This window comes from Carassius carassius, chromosome 21 (genome assembly GCF_963082965.1).
Source record: "Carassius carassius chromosome 21, fCarCar2.1, whole genome shotgun sequence".
Lineage (NCBI taxonomy): Eukaryota > Metazoa > Chordata > Actinopteri > Cypriniformes > Cyprinidae > Carassius > Carassius carassius.
Window position 1 is genome coordinate 16,406,521 of NC_081775.1, and position 22,368 is coordinate 16,428,888.

The 22,368-nt window shown below is 36.6% G+C and overlaps 1 protein-coding gene across 2 annotated transcripts in view; it reads left to right on the plus strand.

The window, feature by feature from the left end:
- Positions 1 to 22,368, plus strand: part of aopep (aminopeptidase O (putative)) — an 83,261-nt gene that overhangs the window by 10,149 nt on the left and 50,744 nt on the right. Inside the window, exons 6-10 of one of the 2 annotated variants that reach the window (XM_059503517.1) lie at positions 11,974 to 12,163; positions 13,218 to 13,324; positions 19,944 to 20,046; positions 20,135 to 20,242; positions 21,310 to 21,353. In XM_059503517.1, the coding sequence (XP_059359500.1) occupies positions 11,974 to 12,163; positions 13,218 to 13,324; positions 19,944 to 20,046; positions 20,135 to 20,242; positions 21,310 to 21,353 (552 nt within the window). The remainder of the gene's footprint in view (positions 1 to 11,973; positions 12,164 to 13,217; positions 13,325 to 19,943; positions 20,047 to 20,134; positions 20,243 to 21,309; positions 21,354 to 22,368) is intronic. The other variant, XM_059503518.1, reaches the window with a different exon arrangement.

Here is a 22,368-nt window from a genome sequence, read left to right on the forward strand (position 1 = left end):
CCTTTTAAATTCAAGCAAATAGGGTTCAAATCTATAGCTACTATAATCTATAGTACTAAAATAATTTGTTTTGGCTATCAACATCATGCCACAAATGCTGTTCTTTCTTTCAGCTTAAATTTATTAACTTTTAAATCAGAATTGTCACAACTATCTCTCTGTACAGTATATGAGTGAATGATCTGCTCCATCTGGATTTGAGCAGTCTTGGGGGCAGAAATGTATTTCAGGTAGACTTTTTATTTGTTCGAGGTGAAGGAATGAGCAGGTGGTACATTTTACCCAGAGAGCTGGAGACCTTCAGCTTGGCGGAGAGCATACTCTTCATCACCTGAACAGGCAGGTAGTCAGCAGTTGAACAGAAGGAATAAAGAAGAAATTTGGGTCTGTTTCCCTGAGGTGCTACGTTAGCTGTTCATGAGCTGCTGAAGGTAGGTATATTTAAGGTCAATCAGAGGTTACTGCACTCACACGTTTTTCAGTACATTTATATGCAGAGTAGGACAAATTTGCTTTAAAGTGATTTTTCTATTCAGTGCAGTTATGATTATGTAAACTCTTCATAGATTAACAATATACAATTTTTCCCTCTCAGAAATATGCACCACCCACATAGGGCAAATTTGGGATTCAAAATGTTTAAGGGTGAATTAATCATCCTTCTTGACTCACGAGACTATGTTAGATTACAGCAGCATGAAAAAATATTGGATTTTGGAGTTCTGAATAACACAGGCATTATGTGGACCGAGGATAATTAAAAAGCAAAAACATTATTTAAATGTAGACTCACATTTTAATATCAGCAAGTTTGCGGCCGCATGAAATGCTCTCATTATAATCAGGCTGCCTTAGCCTTTGGTTGTCGAAATTGGTTTGTGCCTATTCAAATATTAGATGCTTTTCCTCCACAAGGGAACGCCTGATTAGATATTCTGATTGGGCCACAAATTAATGTCTCAAACAATGAAGTAGTGCCACTTTTCAACATTGATTCTGTTTGTAATTGGAGACTCTGGCTTGGGTTTTTAGGGTATTTTTGATGTGTTTTAGGTTGTTGTGTGTGTTTATAGGTAATATCTGGATTGGATAAACTCCAAGTTAATTTTGTAGCTGATGTGCTCTTCCTGCAGTCTTAAAATGACCATAAGGGGAAAGGAAAGTGGAGTCCCTTGGGTGCGGAGTGTAATGTGGACGACGGATGTGAAGCTTTTGGAATGTGCTGGGCTAGCCAGGGAGCTCGGGAGGCTGAGATAACACCACTTAAATAGCCCTTTCTCTCGCTCTTTCTTCTCTCTCGCTCCGTCTCTCTTTCTCGCTTCACTTTCTTGTTTCACTCCTCTCTGATTGCTGAGTAACCTAAGAAGTGTGTGACAGAGAGCGTCTTTCAGACCAGGGGAACTCTGGCACAAAAGACAGCTGTTAATCAAATTGTCAAGGATGAGATGTTTTTCTCTGCCAAGAGTCCACAGAGAGGGTTTTCTGTCCCTCCTTTGGCTGTGTGTGCACAAAAGCCACCGCGAGTGAAGGAATTCAGAGCATGCCTGCACCTGGAGAACAGGCAAGCATGTTTAAAAGGCAGACATAGTTCTACGGTTTTTGTCTCTATTAGGCTGTTTTGACTTCATTAGGCGCCTTTTCAGTTTCCTGATCTCCCCATCTGGATCTATGTGTGCTGCAAATTCCTTATTTTTCTTTAAATGTAAATAAGCAGCATCCGATTTAGCAAGCAGGTTGTTATTAGTACTACATTCCTGCGTTACCCTTGCTTTATCGGTCTCAAAAAACTTAACCCCTTTCTGGAAGTCCAGCCTGAGTCATACTTCTATTTACTTGCCATGTCTTCATTCCAAAAAACTGTCTTCCTTGGTGTGGTTTTAGACCAGACTCATATTCTCCACTGTAAATGATGGGCCATATAGGAAAACAAATAGATATTGCTGTGTGAGACAGGATGTGCGTCTAAATGAATCAAATCTGTATGGCACAGAAAGAGTTTATTTGGCCCTGGGGCTGATTTAAGGCAGTAGGAGTGGCAGTGGAAGCTGGTAAACTAGAGCAAAGTGTGAGGTGGGGAGCCATTACCCAGCATCCCTGGAGGAGCATCTACCATACAAAAATCTAGAATGGATGAGCCCATTCAAAGACTGGGCAGATGTCCCTGCTATGTGTATACTGAATCACTCGATGACACTGTAATAGCGCCTGCCATTGCATTTAATCTGATTCTCCAAGCCAAGAAAGCCGCCTTTCTTCCCTCAGACCTCCGACCAGACACAAATATAACAAATCTAAGCACAGAGAATCTTTAGAAGTCTGTAGCAGACTAGGACAGGGTGTTATTGCTAGATTTGAACTAATTATCCTTCCCGTTGAGTCAGGATAAAACCCAGAGAGAGATGATCAAAAGTGTTCAGAAGCAAGATATGTTGACACTGTTGTTAACCAGAAAAATTAATATAGACTTTATTGTATGTAGGCTGTTGGCACTCCACACATTTGAGCACACACTCAAAATATTATTTCATTATTTACTGCAACAATAAAATATTACATTAATACAGATACACTCTATGTAGAGATGTAACGATTCACTGAACTTCCAATGCAATATGATTCATGACATTGATTTCACGATACTGATTTTACAAAATTATTTTGTCATGATTTTTTTGAACAAAATTAGGTTTTTAGACAAGCTAAAAGGTGTCCTTTTATTTCTCAGACAAAATGCTGCATATTTCTCTGTGAAATTGAAATATGGTAAAAAAAACAAACAAAATTAAATTGAAATTTTAAAACGAATCCCAAATCAAATAGTAATCTCTCTGAATGAGGCTTTGCCTGTGCTTTATTTAAAATTAGAGGCAAGCACTGCATTTTAATCACAAAGATTTGAAGAGCAGTTTTTATTTAAATAAGACTGTATAAATTTGAAGCAAAAAAATGGTCTGACTAGTTTTGTTAAATTATGCTGCATAAAATATCTGAAAAAAATAAATAAATAAATAAAAATAACAGTAACCAGGCTGAATAAAAATGCTATTTTCACTCTCTGACAGCAGGTGGCTCTTATGGAACAGCGGCAGTACAGCGTTTCCTTGGTTGCTGCTGTAAACAAAGAAGTGCTGCCCTTATAAATATACATTATACAGAGGCAAGATGAAAAGAAAATACCATATAAACTAGGGATGCACCGGTTGACCGGCCATAAATTGGAACCGGACAGTTTTTGCTTAAAATATGCGATCGGCAATCGGCCGGTTTTTGGTCTTTTTTCAGACGATTTTTCCTGATTTTTTTTTTTTTTTTTTTTTTGTAAAGTAGAACTTACATACACGTTTGAAAAGCCAGAAGTAAACGTCAGTTCTGTATAGGATGATTATTTTTATTTTACCTTAAAATTACATTGACTTAATTTTATTTAAAAAGCACACTGAAAAAAAATGTTTCATTCATTCAATTAAACATTTTTAGGGTAATGATTCACATCTATATTTTTTAACTTGAGACAATAGTTATTTATTTTTCATTGGCTCAAGTAAAAAAATATGTTAATCATTACCCTATTTTTATTTTTTTTAATTGGATGAATGAAACACTTTGCATCTTTGTTTTATTCGCACCAACATTATTTGATTTTAACATTTTGGAATAATGTATTTATATAGCATAATTTTGTTTAGTCTCACTGGTAAAGACCTTTTTTCTTTAAATTTAAAACCAAATTTAAAAACTAAAACAAATACTGAACGCTGATTAAGAAACATCTTATTGAATGTGTGTTGATTGTGTTGTTTGGACTGTAGAACTATGCAGTTATTGCCTTTAATTTCACATGGTTACAGTTAATCTTTTGATTTAAGGCCAGTTCTATGTAGTTTCAACCCAATTCAAATACAAAAGCTAAATGCTGATGTCTGTACCATCTGTGTTTGTATTAAATTTAGTCTAGTTGTTCAGATACTGCCGTTAATTTCAGATGGTTATGGTTATTGTTTTCAATAGCCAAAAGCCATTTTGGCCTATTAAATACCAAATAAACATCTTGTTTATGCACACTTACTTGTTTGTTGCTTAAAGAAAAAAAAAGAAAAAATGGAAATCCGGAATGTACCTGAATCGTCCAGTTTGCTTGTAAAAAATCGGTATCGGAATCAGCCATGAAAAATCATGATCGTGCATCTCTAATATAAACATCGATGAAGTCCGTTCTCTGTAGAGATAAATTCACATCAAGATTCATTTAATTAATTTAAATTGCTACATAATATACATATTATTCTTTTTTTTTATCAGTTTTCAACAGTGCATTGTTACATCCCTAACTCTATGTATTTACAGTATATACTTTATGTACCAATATTGTGTTTTTGTTTTGTTTTTTTGACCATCATTGATTAAGCCACAAATTACTTTTCTTTAGTCTTTTATTTTGTATTGTATTCCAGATAAGAAGGTTTTGAAATTGCACTTTGTGCTTCCTATAGCTGAGTGGCACAGATGCTAAAATGGAACAGTACAATGGAGCATGGTCGGTAAAGCTGAGGAGACTGAAAAATATGTGAGCCTGATGACATCAGCTGAAAAGCAAAGTGGTTTCGGTCATGAAATAAGCTTATATATTTTTATCAACGCTTACAAAAATAAACAATTGTATTAAGAAAGCAAACAGGGTCAAGTTTGATTTCATGCTGTCTTTTCTGTGTCCTGCATTCCACACATGCCAGAAATCTGCAATCTCGACCAGTGACTTCATTCATAATATAGCTTTGAACACTGGAAGGAAGCTCAGATAATGGGGCCTCGCACACTGTATGCTTTGCATAAACATCTGCTGCTGCTTCTCAGTCCGGATGGTCTTTCTGGCACTGATGAGCGCCTCCGGCTCTGTTTACGCACACTCCTCAGCAAGCCTCAGAAACGTTAATGTGGAGCAATCAAGTTAAAATGGTGCCATGAGGCACTCCGCGATAAACATCGTCAGCGATGCGAGCGAGGGTCTCTTTTCCAGATTTCCCACTCGTATGGTTGGTAGAACGTCTACATATGGATTGCATTGTTGTGGTGATCTGTTGCAGGCTGTGCTTGCTTCATGGAGCGTATGCTACAAATCCTGATAGTCTCGCCACAGCAGCAGCCTCTTGTGTGGGTATTTATTCTTAGGATTTCATGTTTGACACATGTGATCTGCCCTAAAAAGGACTGGCATGCAAAAGGAGCCCCACAGGGCCTACAGAGAGAATCACACCTCATTTTGCAGCCCAACAACCTAATCTACAGTCTAGACAGGAATACCACCCATTAAAGCCTGAAAGCCAGGAAGAAAAGGGACTGTGGTAGATCAGTTTTGTTCTGCGAGATTCTTCCAGGTTTTTCCGTCTATAATAAGCTCATGCAATCAGACTGAGGAGAGTGGGAAATTAAATAAGAGACAAAGCGAAAGAATGAGTGCAGCCAGCATATTAGTAGAGCCACTTTGAGGAGACGGGACGGGAGGTGATGATAAATATGGCTCTGAATGTCTGAAACAGCACTAGCTCATAGACTTCTCATTGGGGGTTGAATGTTCCCTAGTGGTTAATGATCTGGGTTCAGGGGTATAACTAGGTCGATGCCCTTTAGTGTTTTTTATTTTATTTATTTCACTGCATGTTGTAGTTTAGAAGAGAACTTACTTCGAGTCTAATATGCATTGATGACAGTTTCAAGTCAGTAAGTTAATGTTTACATGCACAGTTGTAATCGAGTTTCAGTGGGTTTTGCGTTCTTAAATAGTTCACCTAAAAATGTTGTCATCATTTACTTACCCTCATATAGTTCCATACCTGCATAATTTTCATCTCATTTGCGTGTATGACCACTTTTGCCTTTCTGGTTTTGTCCTCAATAAGGTCAATGGAAAGATTAGACCAATTTTTGATAAAATGGATCCTCCTAAATAAAATGTAGAATAAATAAGCTCCATTGATGTATGAATTGTTAGGACAGGAGTATTTGGCTGAGATATATAACTATTTGAAAAATCTCAATATTGAGAAATAACTTCTAAAGTTGTCCAAATGAAGCAATGTGTATTTCTAATCAAAAATAAAGTAATACTGAATCCACATGATTATCTCTCTGAGCAGTTTAATTTTTTTTATTTATTTTTTTTTATTAAGGACCATGTACAATTTCTAACATACATGCTTCCATTTGATGCATTAGGCTAATTTACATCTGCAGTCCATACAAATAACACCCCCCCACCTCCAATACAAAAGAGAAAAAAATAAAAAATAAATAAAATATGAAAAACACACACACAAGATACAAAAAAACACAATTTAACAGTAGCACATCAATGTAAGTGATTACAAATTTGATTGTTTTTCAGAGAAACTTTCAGTTTGGATTTAAAACTCTTAATGGAACTGCAGCTTTTTGTAACATCTGTTAGTGCATTCCACTGTGTGGTTGCTTTAAAAGAAAAAGCAGATTGTTTAAAAGTCGAGCGGCAATAAGGTATGTTACAATCAAAAATAGACGCTATTCTAATAGATTTGACAGAAATCGCAGAACGAGTGTGAACATAAACCAATAAGCATGCAGGGGCCAGGCCATGTAGAATCTTATACACTAGAGTCAAGTTAGAAAAGAGTATTAAATTTACAAAACTCAATAGATTGTGTTTCTCTAGAATCTTACAATGGTGGTATCGAAATGGCTTTTTATCAAAGATTTTTAAAGCTTGCTTATATACTGATTCTAGAGGTCTAATGGCAGATTCGCTGGCCTGTCCCCAACAGGTTACACAATATGAAATATGTGAGAAAATTAAAGCATGCATAAACACTTTGGCTACATCCATTGGGAGGGATGATCTAATCTGTCTGAAGTTTGCTAAATTATATTTTATAGTTTTTTTCATTTTCTTGATATGTTTCTTAAAGTTAAGATTCGAATCTAAAATTATACCAAGGGATTTAAAGTCGGTAACTATATCAATTAATTCATTTTTAATAAAAATGTCTGCAGTTTGAATCTGCCGCTTATTTTTATAAAAGAACATACCTTTTGTTTTGTTAATATTTAATGTAAGACAGGATTCTTCAAGCCACTCAACAACGCCTTGCATGGCACAAGTTAATTTATCAGCCGCTAGTTGAGCAGTTTTTGCATATGTGTACAACACAGTGTATATAATTATATATAATTGTATATCAACACCGTGACAATACTGTGGAAGATCATTAATATAAAGACTAAAGAGTAAAGGACCTAATACAGATCCTTGAGGCACACCAGTTGTGTTTTTCATATAACTCGAGCGTGCATCTTTAGTTCTAACACACTGCATTCTATTTGATAAGTACGATGAGAGCCAGGCTAGAGTTTGTGCTGAAAAGTTAAAAGTAGAAAGCTTTGAAATAAGGACCTCATGATTTACTGTATCAAAGGCTTTGCGCAACTCCAAGAATACAGCAGCAACAACTCCTCCCTTATCAAGCTGTGTTCTTACTCTTTCTGTGAAGTGCAAAACGGCTGTTTCGGTGCAATAGCTCTTCCTGAAGCCAAATTGCATTGGATTTAAACCAGGGTTACAGTTATCTAGATGCGTTGTCAGCTGCTCTTTGATAATTTTCTCCATTACCTTGGATAATACTGGTAATATACTTATTGGTCTATAGTTACTTGCTTCATAGCAGTCTCCTGATTTAAAGATAGGTGAGATGACTGCATGCTTCCAGTTCTCAGGAAAGCAGCTGTTCGTAATTGAAAAATTAATTAAATGTGTAATTGGGGTGGGTAAAGTCTCTGAATGTTTCTTAACTAACATACTATCCATGTTAAAAGCATCTATACTTTTAGAATTCTTTAAAGAAGCAATAATCTTTTTAACTTGTCCTTCATTTGTTGTCATCAAATTAAAACCCTGTCCTTTATTAATATGTATAGTAGGAATGCTTTTTTTAAAATGATTTCCTAACTCATGTACTGACTCAATAAAAAAAGAATTAAAGATAGAAGCAATCTCCAAATTTTCTTCAATTTTCTTATCCTGAAATCTGAGCTGTATATCTCTTGTATGAAGTTGTTCTCGCCCTATGAGATTATTAATATTTTTCCAGGTTTCTTTACTATTACCTTTACTCTTATTTATTACTTGAAGATAAAAGCGTGATTTGGCTAATCTCAATTCCTTAACCACTTTATTCCTCAGTCCTTTATAAATTAAAATGTCTGTATCTCTTTTAGACTTATTAGCTTTTTTAAGGCTGCGTCTCTACACTTCATCATTTGCCACAAGTTGTCACTAAACCAAGGTAGATTGACTCTCTTTCTGAGTTTTCTCTTGACCTTCACCATAAAATTCAATTTTTGTTGTAAATAAATCACAACCATGATTCACATCTTCTATTGTCAGAATATCATCCCAAACCAAACCATCGAACTCACTGTCAAATGCAGGTTGTTTACTTTTAGGTACATGACACATAATGTCTGTGTGATATGATGTTAAATTCTTAAATCTGTTTTTAGTTAATTTCCTTGCTACAAGCGTCAAATTATGATCAGATAGCCCAGTGATCAGATTGTAGCTTTCTGTTATCCTCTCTGGTCTACTAGAGAAGACAAGATCCAACACTGTACTTGAATTTTTTGCAATTCTAGTTGGGCCTTTGATCAACTGTTTTAAGTTATATTTTTCTGTAATTGTTTTAAGTTTTCTCCTCTTCCCCTTGTCTGCCCAGTTTAAGTTAAAATCACCCATAAGAATAAGCTCTTTATTAAGATTACACTCTTTTAACATATCAATGAGTTGATCATAAAAAGTGTCATTTGCTGATGGAGGTCTATAGAATCCTATTAGAGTAAAATACATTTGTTGGGACAATGCGACTTTTAAAGCAACGTATTCCAATGTATCTGCTGCTTTAAAAAGAATGCGCTCACATTTAATGTCGTCTTTGACGTATATCAATACTCCTCCTCCTCTCCCCCCAATTCTATCTCGTCTGAAGCACTGATACCCCGGTACAGAGAAAACATTAACTGGGGTTGACTGTTGTAACCACGTCTCCGATAAACATAGATAGTCCAAGTTGGAATTTAATAATAAATGTCTCAATTGTTCAGTCTTTGAAACAACACTTCTGATGTTTAAGTGTCCCCCAAATAGTCCTCTGGGTTTCAATTTTGGATCCCATACGACCTTTGCGTGATTAACAGTCTGAAATAAGTACGAACCTCGCTGCTTTATCACTGCAGGATTCCGACATGTCGGGTAGCTTGTAGATTTTGAATCCTGTTCAATGGCCACTTCAAATACTGGTTGTGTGTCGGTCATAGAGTCACAGAAATCAATGGCAAATGAAACCGCGTGGGCGCCGGGTGTAACGTTAGATATTCCATAGTCACTCACTTCCAAGGATGATGTTACCCGGGGTTCAAAAAGAAGCTCAGCTCCGTTATTTTGTGATGCCTTCAGGGTAGTTGGTCCTGGATTTAAATGGACATCCCCTGACAGCACCAGTATTAACAGTAGAATGCCATGAATCCCTCGAGCCGGAGTGGTGAGTCTCTGCCGTTTGGTGGTTTGTTTACCTTGGTCAAACATGGCCTTCCCTTGATTCAGCACGGACGAGTAGACTGTATAGAATCCCAACAGATTATAGCGCAGGGATGCGGCGCCAATGCTCACTGTGTAGTTGGAAGGAGCCCGGTTTACACCGGACCAGTTCATCCGATGTTTCCACTGATCTCCGAGGTCTGAACGGCTGACATGTGTCGCTCCAGACAGGTAGACTCGCAAAGGTAGTGAGATGGTGATTAGCAGCAACAGAGTGAAAAGTGCATTATGGATACTTTGCAAGATCTTTCGTTTATAATGTTTAGCGGTAGACCCACTACACGATGTGTCTGCCAAAAAGTGTGTTTTGCCACGCGATAGGCGGCCTTTCTGATGTAATAAGAGGCAACCCCTACCACACAATCTCCGCACGCAGCGCTTCCGCAACGCCGCCGCCATTTTCCCTTGTGACTTCCCTTGTGTTTCTTAAGTTTAAACTCTTGTTATATAGTATATTCAGTTTTACCGAAAAAAAGAAAATGTAATTAGACAGGGTACAAATAAACAATGAGGTTGAATGTAAATGGGGAAATGATTTGTTCCCACCAAGTGTTTCTCCTCCTTGAATCTGACATTCCTCATTGAGAGGAGTATAATGATATTTTGAAATATGAACCATTACATTCCACTTTCAGTGTTTCCTCTGGTAATTACAGGGCAGGTGGTGATATCCTGTTCTTGGATGAAAGAACGTGATTCCTCTTTCTGTTAAGATATCTTCCAAGAATTGTTGCAGTGGTTTATTGATATGTGCAGTTAATGTGCTTGCTTGTGTGTGCCGTAAAGGAGAACCTGTGTAGTTCAGTTTTGGATGAACTTTAATTCACTTCCCACAATCTCTACAGTATTAATTTATCCATTTATCCGTCTGTCTTTCCATTTGGCAAATTTAGGCAGATCCAGTGATTATTTCATCATTTGTTGTGTCAACCTGGTATCTTGCCAACATGATTTTGGACTGATAAAAATCTGGTCCTCTTACTCTTGGTAGTGTCATGTTAGCCAGTCAGTTTAAAGCTTGCTATAGTGGGAAACTACTTTACGTTTTGAGAGAAATATGCATCAGATGGTTAGTAAACAGACTCGGGTGCTCCACATGTGAAAGAGAGGCTCTGTAGCTGCTGAAGAAATCCCTTTTCCTGGCATTTGGCAGTGTCCACTTTTAAAGAACAAGATTCTGTTGTTTAACACTTATCCTTAACAGCGCTGGGCATTTTCTGTCATCTATATCCAGAGACTGGGCTTTTTCTAAGTCCCTTAGCTCTACTTTAGAGAAAACTTTTAGGGCACACAGAATCCAGCTAAATTAACATATCGATGACTTTAGGGAGCCATAACAGTGTGAATGAAAGGCATGCCTGCCACCTTCAACTCAAGAGTCAAGGCCAACCTTTTTTTTATTGATTTCCTGCTGGTTGCTTTGGTCATTGTGTAAAGACAGCAACGGTGAGGATGGGAAAAAAAACACACAAAAAAAACACTTTCCAGACCCAGGCAAGGTGAATGTCTGGCTCAAAAGGTAAAAAGACATTCATAAAACTCTCAAATTATTTTATCAGGTTCATTTTACGAGGGGAAAAAAGTGCTTGCGGCTATCTATGGCAGTGTGTGTCACATTTGAAAAGCATTATGTGGCTGAGCTGAAGCCTTAGGACACAAAAGAAACGGGTTTGTTTTTCCTGACTCGTAGGAACTTTGTTTGGAACATGGTCTTGATAACAGCCCATTTGCTGTACGAAACACACAAAGCTATCTGGTTGAAAAGGTCACTCAAGGTAATTTCGGCTGAGGAGGCAAACAATACCATATTTCATCTGGTTTTATGTGCAGTCTGAATCCTGAGGTCATGTTTTTTTTTTCTTTTTCTTACATGGTTGAAAGAAAGAGCCTTATCTTCCAGTGGACATTTTTTCCAGCTTACAGTGTTGTCGTTCAGCACATTTCGTAGTGGAATTTATCTCAGTAACATATGACGACATTTTTACTTCTTGTAATTTGCCGCTATTAGCGAATGCAGCCGGATTGTTTGGTGAAGGGTGCGGCATGGGTGGCTACTCTGAAATCAACTGGCAGCAAACAGGCCTCATTTTGGCTGAGAGCTCCACCTCCTTAACGACAGTCCGTCTACAGGAGAGAAAATCCCACACTTTGATGTTCTTTCAGGGTGGCTGAGTTTTATAACATGTTATAACTAGATCAGAGCTGAAGTCAGAGCTCCAAGTTCTCAGCACCCGCAGTAATGTTATAACCAGTGATTTGTTAGTAGACCAAATACAACCATGATGTTCAATCCTAGAATGTTTTTCAAGTTTCTTCTTTACATAAGAAAATAAACTGTGATTTCTCATGTTTTTTAGTCCTCATATCGTGTTCCTGTCTCAAAGCGTGCTAACGGGTGTGAGGAATCTCTGTGGGGCAAGATTGTGCCACGAAATTGCTCATTCTTGGTTTGGGCTGGCTATTGGAGCACGGGACTGGACCGAAGAATGGATCAGCGAGGGTTTTGCCACTTATTTAGAGGATGTATTCTGGAGCCATGTTCAGAAGGTATTGTGATAAAGTTGAATCTTTGACTGCTTATGTCCATTTAATCTAAGATTGGCTCATTGGAACAGCAAAAGCATCTTAAAGGCATAGTTCACCCAAAAATGAAAATTCTGCCCTTAATTACTCACCCTCATCGCGTTCCAAAACTGTAAGACCTTCGTTCATCTTCGGAACACAAATAAAGATATTTTGATGCATCCCGAGAGCTCTCTGACCCTCCCATTGACAGCAAGGATCCTAACACAATTAAGGCTCAGAAATGTAGCAATGGGAGGGTCAGAGAGCTCTTAGAAGGCATAAAAAATATCTTAATTTTTGTTCCAAGATAAACAAAGGTCTTTCATGTTTGGCATGAGTGTAAGTAATTAATGACAGAATTTTCATTTTTGGGTAAACTATCCCTTTAAATCCTAAATGCAGTGTGTTTACCGATATTCATCACACACATATTAGACCACATGCTGACTGTTAAGAGTATAAAATGAGTTTGAAATGAAATATTCAGCATTAACTGGAAGACTTCACTTCCTGTAATGACAGAGATGGCTAATAATGAGTCACAAACTCGCAATTGTGGAGTGTGATTGTGCTTCACATCAACACAGCTCTTCAGATCATTCAGAATATATTTATAATCTGTGTTCGCCGACTCTGAATTGAAAACTATTGTTGTGCTAATGGAATGTTTCCAATACATCTTTCAACAAGCAGCATTTAAAGCTGAAGTGTGTAATTTTATTGATGTTTTCTATGAGTTTCTCTTCTCCCAGTTTAATATCCAGAGGCCGCTATCAGCAGGTCATTCATAGGTTGATTTCCCTGATGGAGTGTAAACACGGCACTCAGTGGCGCTATCAAAACATTGCTCATTTGTTGGAGCATCCTTAACAGCCCGACAAAAGCAAAACTGGCTTAACCAATGGTGCAGAAATTCCACACTTCACCTTAAAAGTTCAACTTTCCCCACCCCATGTTGCTTGCTTTGTGTTTAAATTCATTTCATTCACAGTTGCTAGATTTTGCTTGTTCTCTTTTTTTTTGTGGTCTTTCTCAGTTGGGTTGTAGAGAGGCTGAAGAGCAGAGACAGTTAAAAGCTCTTCTTCGCTGGAGGAGACTGAGTGACGAGTTACAGAACTCTGAAGAAGAGCTGCAGGTCCTCCGGTATGATTGACCTTTTTGCTTTCCTCCTCTGCCAATCACTCAGTCTGTATACCTTCGTTATTCCATCATCTGCACAAAAGAACCTAAAGTTCACTCTTAAGAGCAGTTTTGGTCTTAACACGTCTTTATACACAATATTCTTATCAAAATTTGCAATCTCAAACAACAGATTTCCTTTACTGATAGAATTTCCATCAAGCATCTTTTGTTACTTCGCTCATTTGTATTTCTTGTATGTACTAGGATTCAAACATTTTGGGTTACATTTTTATTTTAACAAATGAATACTTTGATTCTTCAAGGAAACCTTAAATTGATAAAAAATGACTAATTAAAACGTTGCAAAATATTTCCACTTGAAATTAATGCTGTTCTTTTGAGCTTTCTATTTATCAAAGAATCTAATCAAAAAATCTAATGATTTCCACAGAAATATTAAACCGCACAACTGTTATAAACCTTGAATTAAAGACTGAAGTAATGGCTGCAGAAAATTTAGAATAATCACAGGAATAAATTATTCCTTTTAAATTGCATTCATTTTTAAAATATATTTGAAATAGATATAAATACAGTAAAATAAATAAATAAATAACAGCAATATTTGTAAGGAAGGACAAAGCACTTTCGATACCTTTAAGGCTAATATTTGTCCAAACCAAACATGATAAAACGTTTGTTCAGCTAAATCACACTTTATTCCTATTCAGTCTGTCATGTTTTTGAACTAATTCATGGTGATATTAATACATGTCAATTTTTTATTTAAATCAAACGTAAAGTCTGGGTCCTAAAAAGCAATGAGAGTTTTATAGACAGTGGCGGCTCCAGACAATTTTGATTGGGGGGGCAATGGGGGGTCTCATGAAAACCAACAAAAAATACAGTGGACACGGCTAATAACTGCATATTACTGCTACTAAACAACAAAAACAACACAGCATATCAACTACTTTGTTTTTAATTAATTAATCAATTGCAGTTTGCAAACAATATGCTCAAACTTTAAAGGTTTGGTTCACCCAAAAATTTAAATTATGTCATTAAGAACTCACCCTCATGTCGTTCCAAACCCGTAAGACCTCCGTTTATCTTCGGAACACAGTTTAAGATATCTTAGATTTAGTCCGAGAGCTCTCAGTCCCTCCATTGAAGCTGTGTGTACGGTATACTGTCCATGTCCAGAAAGGTAAGAAAAACATCATCAAAGTAGTCCATGTGACATCAGAGGGTCAGTTAGAATTTTTTGAAGCATCGAAAATACATTTTGGTCCAAAAATAACAAAAACTACGACTTTATTCAGCATCGTCTTCTCTTCCGTGTCTGTTGTGAGAGAGTTCAAAACAAAGCAGTTTCACCAAATAGAACTGAATCGTTTTAAACGGTTCTCCAATACGCATTAATCCACAAATGACTTAAGTGGTTAACTTTTTTAATGTTGCTGACACTCCCTCTGAACAGGGCCGTGCAGAGACTTTTGGAGGGGCAGGTGCTCAAAGTATAAAAGGGGCACATGGAGCAAGGCTTTAAATGGCGCTGTTCAAAATATCAATACAGCAATATATTGTGATGCATTCCTTGCTGATTCGCGTATAGATATGGAATGAATGATTATGTGTTGATACAGCAGCAAATGCTTTGATGCAGTTTTGAAAAATAAACAATAGAGAAGACAATTTTAAGTTTAAAATAATAATAGCTCTGGGATTAGAAACTGAAATGTCTTAAATTGTCCCAACCTGATGTCTTTTTCTTCTCTGTTTCTACAGAATAATTAAGAACAGCGGTTATAGTAAAAACTATAGAAAACGCTCGTGCCTCTACATTTTCCTCTTTCTCACCAGCCTCTGTCTCCTGGCTTGCTGTTACCTGATCTCTTTCTGTCACTTGTGCCTCTACATTTCCCTCTTTTTCTTCCTCTATCTCCATCTCCTCATCTGATCTATTACTTTCCACTCTCTGTCCATCTAGGAACAAGGCTCAATTTACTATTTCAGCATTAATCTATTATTTTAACCATCACTACTACTCTTGCACCTAATCAATAAGTCCACCTTAAATATTAATACAAAACATTAAAAAAATTATACACTTGAATATAGTGATTAATATTATTATTACTGTTGTAGTTGTCTAAAATTGAACACTTTTGCAATGTAAACAAATGACAGGCTACATTTGTTATTCATATCCTTCGTACTGCACTTTGATGTCAGGTATATTATGCATTTTTTATTGACATTGATATTTTTACATTTATTTCCAGAGAGATATTATTGAGTTTACAGGCTAAAGTGGTCTTGCTGTTGTAAACACTGTTGCTATTGTAGAAAAAAATATATATATTTGCTTCACATTTAAAATATAGTTATATTTTGAATTGTTGAATTGTTTTTTATTTTTATGATGATAATTCAGAGAATGAGAAAATCTGAATGAGCCTTACCAGTGTTGTGATAATTATTTTTACATGTTAAAAATAAATAAGTACTGTAATACAATAATAGTTTAGTCAAATAACATAAAAAAGACCAGACCCTTTGATGCCTGTGAAACTTTTCTCCCTCAAACAGCACGCTAGTGTTACTTCTACACTACAGACTACACACAGCAGTATAAACAACATATCTGCATGTTCTCACATCACATCATTCTTGTAAAATAATAATAAGTAAATAAACATCAAAATCACTTCGCTGAGAATAAAAACACCACTTACCAGCTGCCATGGTGTTGAAAATATCCTCTGGCAATTAATAAATGCGCGTGTGCGGCGTGAGGAATCGTCGCCAGGTGAAAGGTCATCATGTTGGTCATTTTATTTACGGCTAAATTATTATTAATAAATTGTACTAATATTATGATTGGGCGTGGGCAGGCATTCCCAAAAGGGCATGTTATTACAAAAAAAAATTGAGGAAATTTTGTTATGACAAAAGGGCACTTAAGGGGCAAAGAGGCAGGTCCTCAAGCGAACCGGTTCTTTCGGACAGTTCGATCAAATAAACCAGTTGAAAAAAAAACGGTTCACCAGTTCTTTTGCACTCGATGTAATGTCATTGGCGATGATTCAAGCCTTCGGTTTACCCGCTCTCATAACATTAGCAAAGAATCAGTTCAGAATCAATCACCAAAGAATCAGTTCAGTTCAGACGAGCTGTGAGTCGGTCTGCTTCACACTGAATCACACATGCGCAGTATCATCAGCTCCTCAGTTCTCGAATCAGACACGTCTGACAGAACCGGTTCTCGGTTCAGTGTACGAATAAATGTCGAAATAATAATTAATTATTATTGTTCTGCGTAGTTTTAAGAGAAACATTTTTGGATCTTTATCCCGGATATATATATTTTTTAATCAGGAAGAGGGTGGGGGGTCAAATGGGGGGTTAAGGCGTTTTTTGGCAGGGTCTTGAGAACCCGCAAGACCCCCCCTGGCGCCGCCGGTGGTTATAGAGTGTTCTGTTGGAAACAGTATATTAAACACACACACACACACACACACACACACACACACACACACACACACACACACACACACACACACACACACACACACACATATATATGCAATCAAATTTCCAGGCACTCTCAAGATAGATTTATAAACTTGAAATAGCTGTGACATTTCACTCTGCACAGAATAATTTTGAGCATGTTAATGCAAGAGTATTATTTGATATAAGATGTAATGTTATGTTCTCATATGAAGAGCACAGAAGGTTATGTAGGTTTGAGGTAGGAGTAGATTAACCGGCTTAACTTTTAACAGTGAGAAAGTATGAGTGTATGTGTGATAGAATGATAGAGCTGGTCAGGAATTCAGCTGTCACAATACCAGCAGGTTTCGAAGATGCACCTGACAGCATGTGTCTGGCCCTTCCTTTGCTTTGAGGGGCCCACACCCACTATAATCTCACGGATAAAATGTTCAGACAGTCTGGTAAAATGCCTGTCTTGTAAACTATTCAGCAAGTAATAATATGACATGGAAAACATGTTCTTCAAATCTAAAGAATTTTCAAAGATTTAACTGTTGCAACACCAAGGCCATTCTTGCTTTAAGTATGTTTTTGATCTAAAGGTCTGTTTTTACAAAATATGGTCTAATTTTCAAATGCAATTTGTCAGCATGTAACAGCAGCAGCTCTGGGCATTTGACCAAAAGCGCAAATCTTATTCGTTGCAAATGAATGCTTGCTTCGGTATGAACAATGTAACAGCCGTTTATTCAAATTAGTGTTTATTGCAGCAAATTTTTGCACCAAACATCCTTCTGTCTTCTGTGAACAGGCCTTCTTGCATAGATTACCAAGAAACTGTTAAAAGTGAAAGGTTTATATTTATAGACTAAAAACAACTAAATCTATTTATAGACTATTATTTTTATATAACCAAGGTTGTAGTTGTGCCGAGACTAAACATTCATTCAACCGTGTCACTCAGACATCAACCAAAAAGAGTGGACATAGGGGAGACGTTTAAATAACTTTTATTGATTTTGACACTTGAGAATATCCATTTATTTTTTCATTCATCTATGAATCCTTCTAGAATGAAAGGCTGCCTATTGTGTTTGAAAAATACCTCTCACCCTTTTCACTGGGCTGCTGTGGGCTATTCCACAAACACACATGCAAAAGCCTGTGTGACCAGGAGGAATAATGCATGCCTTTTAAAGGAGCTAACCCTTATCATTCTCTCCCATACAGTGAGAGAGAGAGAGAGAGAGAGAGAGAGAGAGAGAGAGGAAGGAAGACGTTGATCTTTATTTTTGGAGGGGAACCAAATGTAAGCATCAATAATGTACAAGCACAAGTGAGTTTCCCAAATACAGTAAGAAGGTAGCTGAAGACTTTTGACTCCAATAGACCTGCAACTGTATCCTGAGGAGGATCAATAAAGAATGAACAAAAAAATTGGTTATTTATCATTAATGTAATAAACTGTATGAATTTAATTATTTTTTACTATATTTGGACAATAACATTGGTGAAAAAAGTCTCTACACTTTATAGGATGATGACCTGAGCCATACTGTATGTATATGAATATAGAGACTTGTAAGGTGCAACCAGAACACTCAGAACACCTAAAAGAAAAGTAAAGATTTAGTTTATTAAAGTTTTTCTGAATAAGCTTAACTAGTGGAACCATTTTTCTCATTTCCATAGACTAGATCTCCATATATGGGAAGGCATCTGTCCCTTTTCCCAGATCTTGCTTTATTTCTCTGTGGAATTCGACAGTGTAGACCTGCACTGGGGGCACATGCTCACAGAGATAAGGCATTAGAGCATGATCAATCATACTGCTCTTTATCACCATCAAATCTGTGACACAAAGAAACGAACTAAAGCAGGTTATGATGGCTAGAAAAACACTGCACACATATAGCTACACGCCCATTTGTCTGCAAGAAAAAGATAAAACAAAACGGCTGTTGTCTGTGTTAGCGGCACTTGAGTATCGATCAAATCTTTACAAGAGCCTTTTATTGGCAAGACCAGTTAATCTCCCAAAGAAGATCAATAGTTTTAACCGAGGTCGTCATCACACGCAGAGATGGCCAGCACTCAAAGCTCTGTTTGTTTCTCGCAATTTACAGTACCTTTGACCATAGGGAGGAAATACTCCATCGGTCTGAGGCGTTAGAAGGAAGCCTGTCTGATACTTAAAAATATCAAAAGTGTCTGGGAGACATTTAAATATCTAGATTTGCCAATTCATGTTAAGATTCATTGGAAATTATTCAACCTTTCTTGAATTTGATTGACTGAGGGCTGCAGACAGACTGTAGGGGATTTAGTGACTCTTTATGGAGGTTACATAGAGTAGTCAAGTTAGTTAATAAGTGTTTATTAAGAAGTCATTGAATCCTTCATTCAACCAGGAAAAAAACCTGGGCTGTGTCCCAAATCGCATACTCTCTGAGTTGGTACTTATTTTGAAAATAAGTACTTCCTTCACAACCATAAAAATGTATGATCAATAAAAAATAAATGTGTGTAATATGAATGTAATCTGCATTTATATTTTGTAGGGATGTGTATGCATATTTGGATGCAGCCTAGCTGAGTCACCGAATCATTCATTCAACCGATTTGTTCAAAAACATTAATTTATTCAGGAATTAAATGTGCAGAGGCAATTCTGCTTTGACTTGGTTTGGAACTATTTTCATTTCATAGATTTTTCATCGCAAACATGTACACAAAGTAATTGGCAACATTATGTCTGAAATTTTAATTACTCAAAGTTATTCTTGAACTGTTATGTAAAAACAAATAAGGTAGTGGTAAAAAATGCACCTTGTGTCTCACGACTTCACATATCATAAACTAATCTCAGTGTACACTTACTGTATGCACCAAAGAGCCATAAAAAAGGAGCATTACTGTAATCTATAGTTCTTTGCACAGAGAAGCTATCCGGGACATAATAGTTTCATGAATGCAATTATTTATACACTTAGTAAACTATTAGGAGGTCATTATGTATGCTGATGTAAGTGTATTCCTATGCAGGGTGCTGTAGATGCAAGTACTTTGCCTTACAATACCACATTCTGATTCATGGTGTTTGTGTATTTGCATATGTTTGTGTATTTTCACACAGGCCTAATAAAGAGAACACGGGGGAAGTAAGCGAGTCTGGTGCATCAGTAGTAAAACATGCCCTTAACCCAGAAAAACCCTTCATGCAGGTGCACTATCTGAAGGTACGTCTGAATACTCAAAGCGCAAAATCCTCTGGGACAGCTGGAAGATTCGGGTTGTGTAATTTTTGCTCTCTCTCTTTTCTCTCAGGGCTACTTCCTCTTGAAGTTTCTGGCTGATCAGGTTGGCGAAGAGAAGTTCCTGGACTTCTTCAAAGTGTTTGTGGGAAAATTCCACGGGCAGCTCATTCTGTCTCAGGTGAGCTTGTCCTGCATGAGAGCTCTCTGTTCCTTTAGCCAGAATGCAAATGTTGCTTTTGGATGGCATCTGCGTATTTTGGCTAGTGTTTCAATCTCACTGTCATTCTATCAGCTTGTGTCAGTGAAAGAATGCACCAGTTCCCCTAAAGGTTTGATACTTAACGATTTGAGACAGAGATTTTTGACACATAGTTGCATTCAGCATCCAATATTAACACTCATCTAGCACCAAATTAGAGTTAAATTGCTTTTGGTATATATAGAAAACCGTAAATAGCTTTTTTTTGTGGTTAACTTCATTAGAAATTGCAGAATACTACATGGAATAAATCAGACCACTCCATGTGGCAACACTTATGTGATACCAAAATATCACAAATCATGTTTATATATCATCTTCTTCAGATATAGAGGTGCCATTTTATAGCGAGACATAAAAAATAATTAAAAACAACTTTTTTTTTTTGTGGCTGTACATTTTCTTAATTTGCTTACCGTAGAGTGCAGCAGTGGCCATCCCTGGTTCCTGAAGTATTTTTCCCATTAATTATTTGCTAAGAATTTTTAAAACCAAACGAACCAAACTAATTACCTACAAGTGAAGCTACATACTCTTATTTGAAGTAAAATAGTATTTAAAAATCTGACGAAAGACAAGGGTACTTCACAGCTTTGATATGAAAGATCTACGATCCCATGAAGTGCTGCAAATGACAAGAATTAATATAAAACTATTGATATAAAGATGAATAATATACAAAGTAGTTTGAAAGTGCAGAGCAACTGAAGGGATCCAGTATATCTGTCATTAAAGGGTTATGAATCATTGTTAATAATCAATTCCCTTATGACTTATGGGGAAAATGAATGGAATTTTTCCTTCCCAAACCAGACAGTTGCACTCTATAGTCAGGTATGGCCAAAAGTTAATTGTGGAACTTCTTTGAGATTAATGTAGAAATACAGTATGACATTAATATTTCAGTATTTTTAACTGTAGGCTCTGTTTGAAGCTTTGATTTCAACACACTGCTTTCCATTCAAACAGTATTCTGTCTCTTGTAGGATTTCCTGCAAATGCTCTTGGACACATTTCCAGGAATGAGCAGGTATGATGGAATGGTATTAACACTGGCTGTCTAAAACATATGCTCTTTGGTAGCTCACTGAACTCCTCAGCTGCTCTGCCATTATTATTAGTGTGGGGACTGTAGAGTTGGAGGTATTTAGCTAAACCAAACCCTGCAGGAATCTTTCTTCTCCAGCTCTACTTCAAAACATTTTTCCACTGGTTCTTTTGCCCAGACTCACCCATCATTTTATCAAATGTTTATTTTCACTTTTTCACTGTCTCATCATTGACGCGTTGACATAATGTTGTCATTAAAACTGCCCAAAGATGTATTATATAGAAGAAATATGAAGAGGCTTCTTTGCCCTCGATAATATTTTTGTGCTTTATGGCCAGTGGGAAGCCTAGAGTAAGTCTGATGTGGGTCTTTTTCATGGTGAATGATAGAAATGCAATATCCAAACTGCTCTCGGTTTCTATAGCTGCTTTTCAGCATAATTCTGAACTGTGCGTATTACAAAACAAAATGCACTTCTCTGTAAGTTATTAATATAGTCAATAAAGTTGTAGTTAGTATAGTCAATAATACATGGGAAAAAAACACTCACCACTCTTGATCAATTGTGTTTGCTTTAAGCTGTATTTAACAATTGATAAATAAGTGGAGTAAGTACTTTTTTTTTAAAATTAAATTAGTTATTATTTATATGAATATTAACTATTATTTTTGCAATTTAACTTTAATAAAAGGCTTTGCCTAGCATTTTAGGTTTTGTTGTATGGACTGTTGTGAAATTTCAGTATTCAGAAATGTTTGTATCATGGCAAACTGTAAAACAATCAGCTCTCTTCATTCATTCTTTCTCCCCACTATACCTACAGTGTTAATTTTTTCCCTTTTTTATCTCTGCTCTCCTGTTTCATCCATTGCTCTTTTGGTTTTGTGTAGTCTCCATTTGCTCATTAAGGCCTAGCCACTGGCTGATGATTGATTGAATTACATTAAACTGAAAGGTAAAGGCGTTCAATATTTGTGTCTGCTTCTCAGAAGT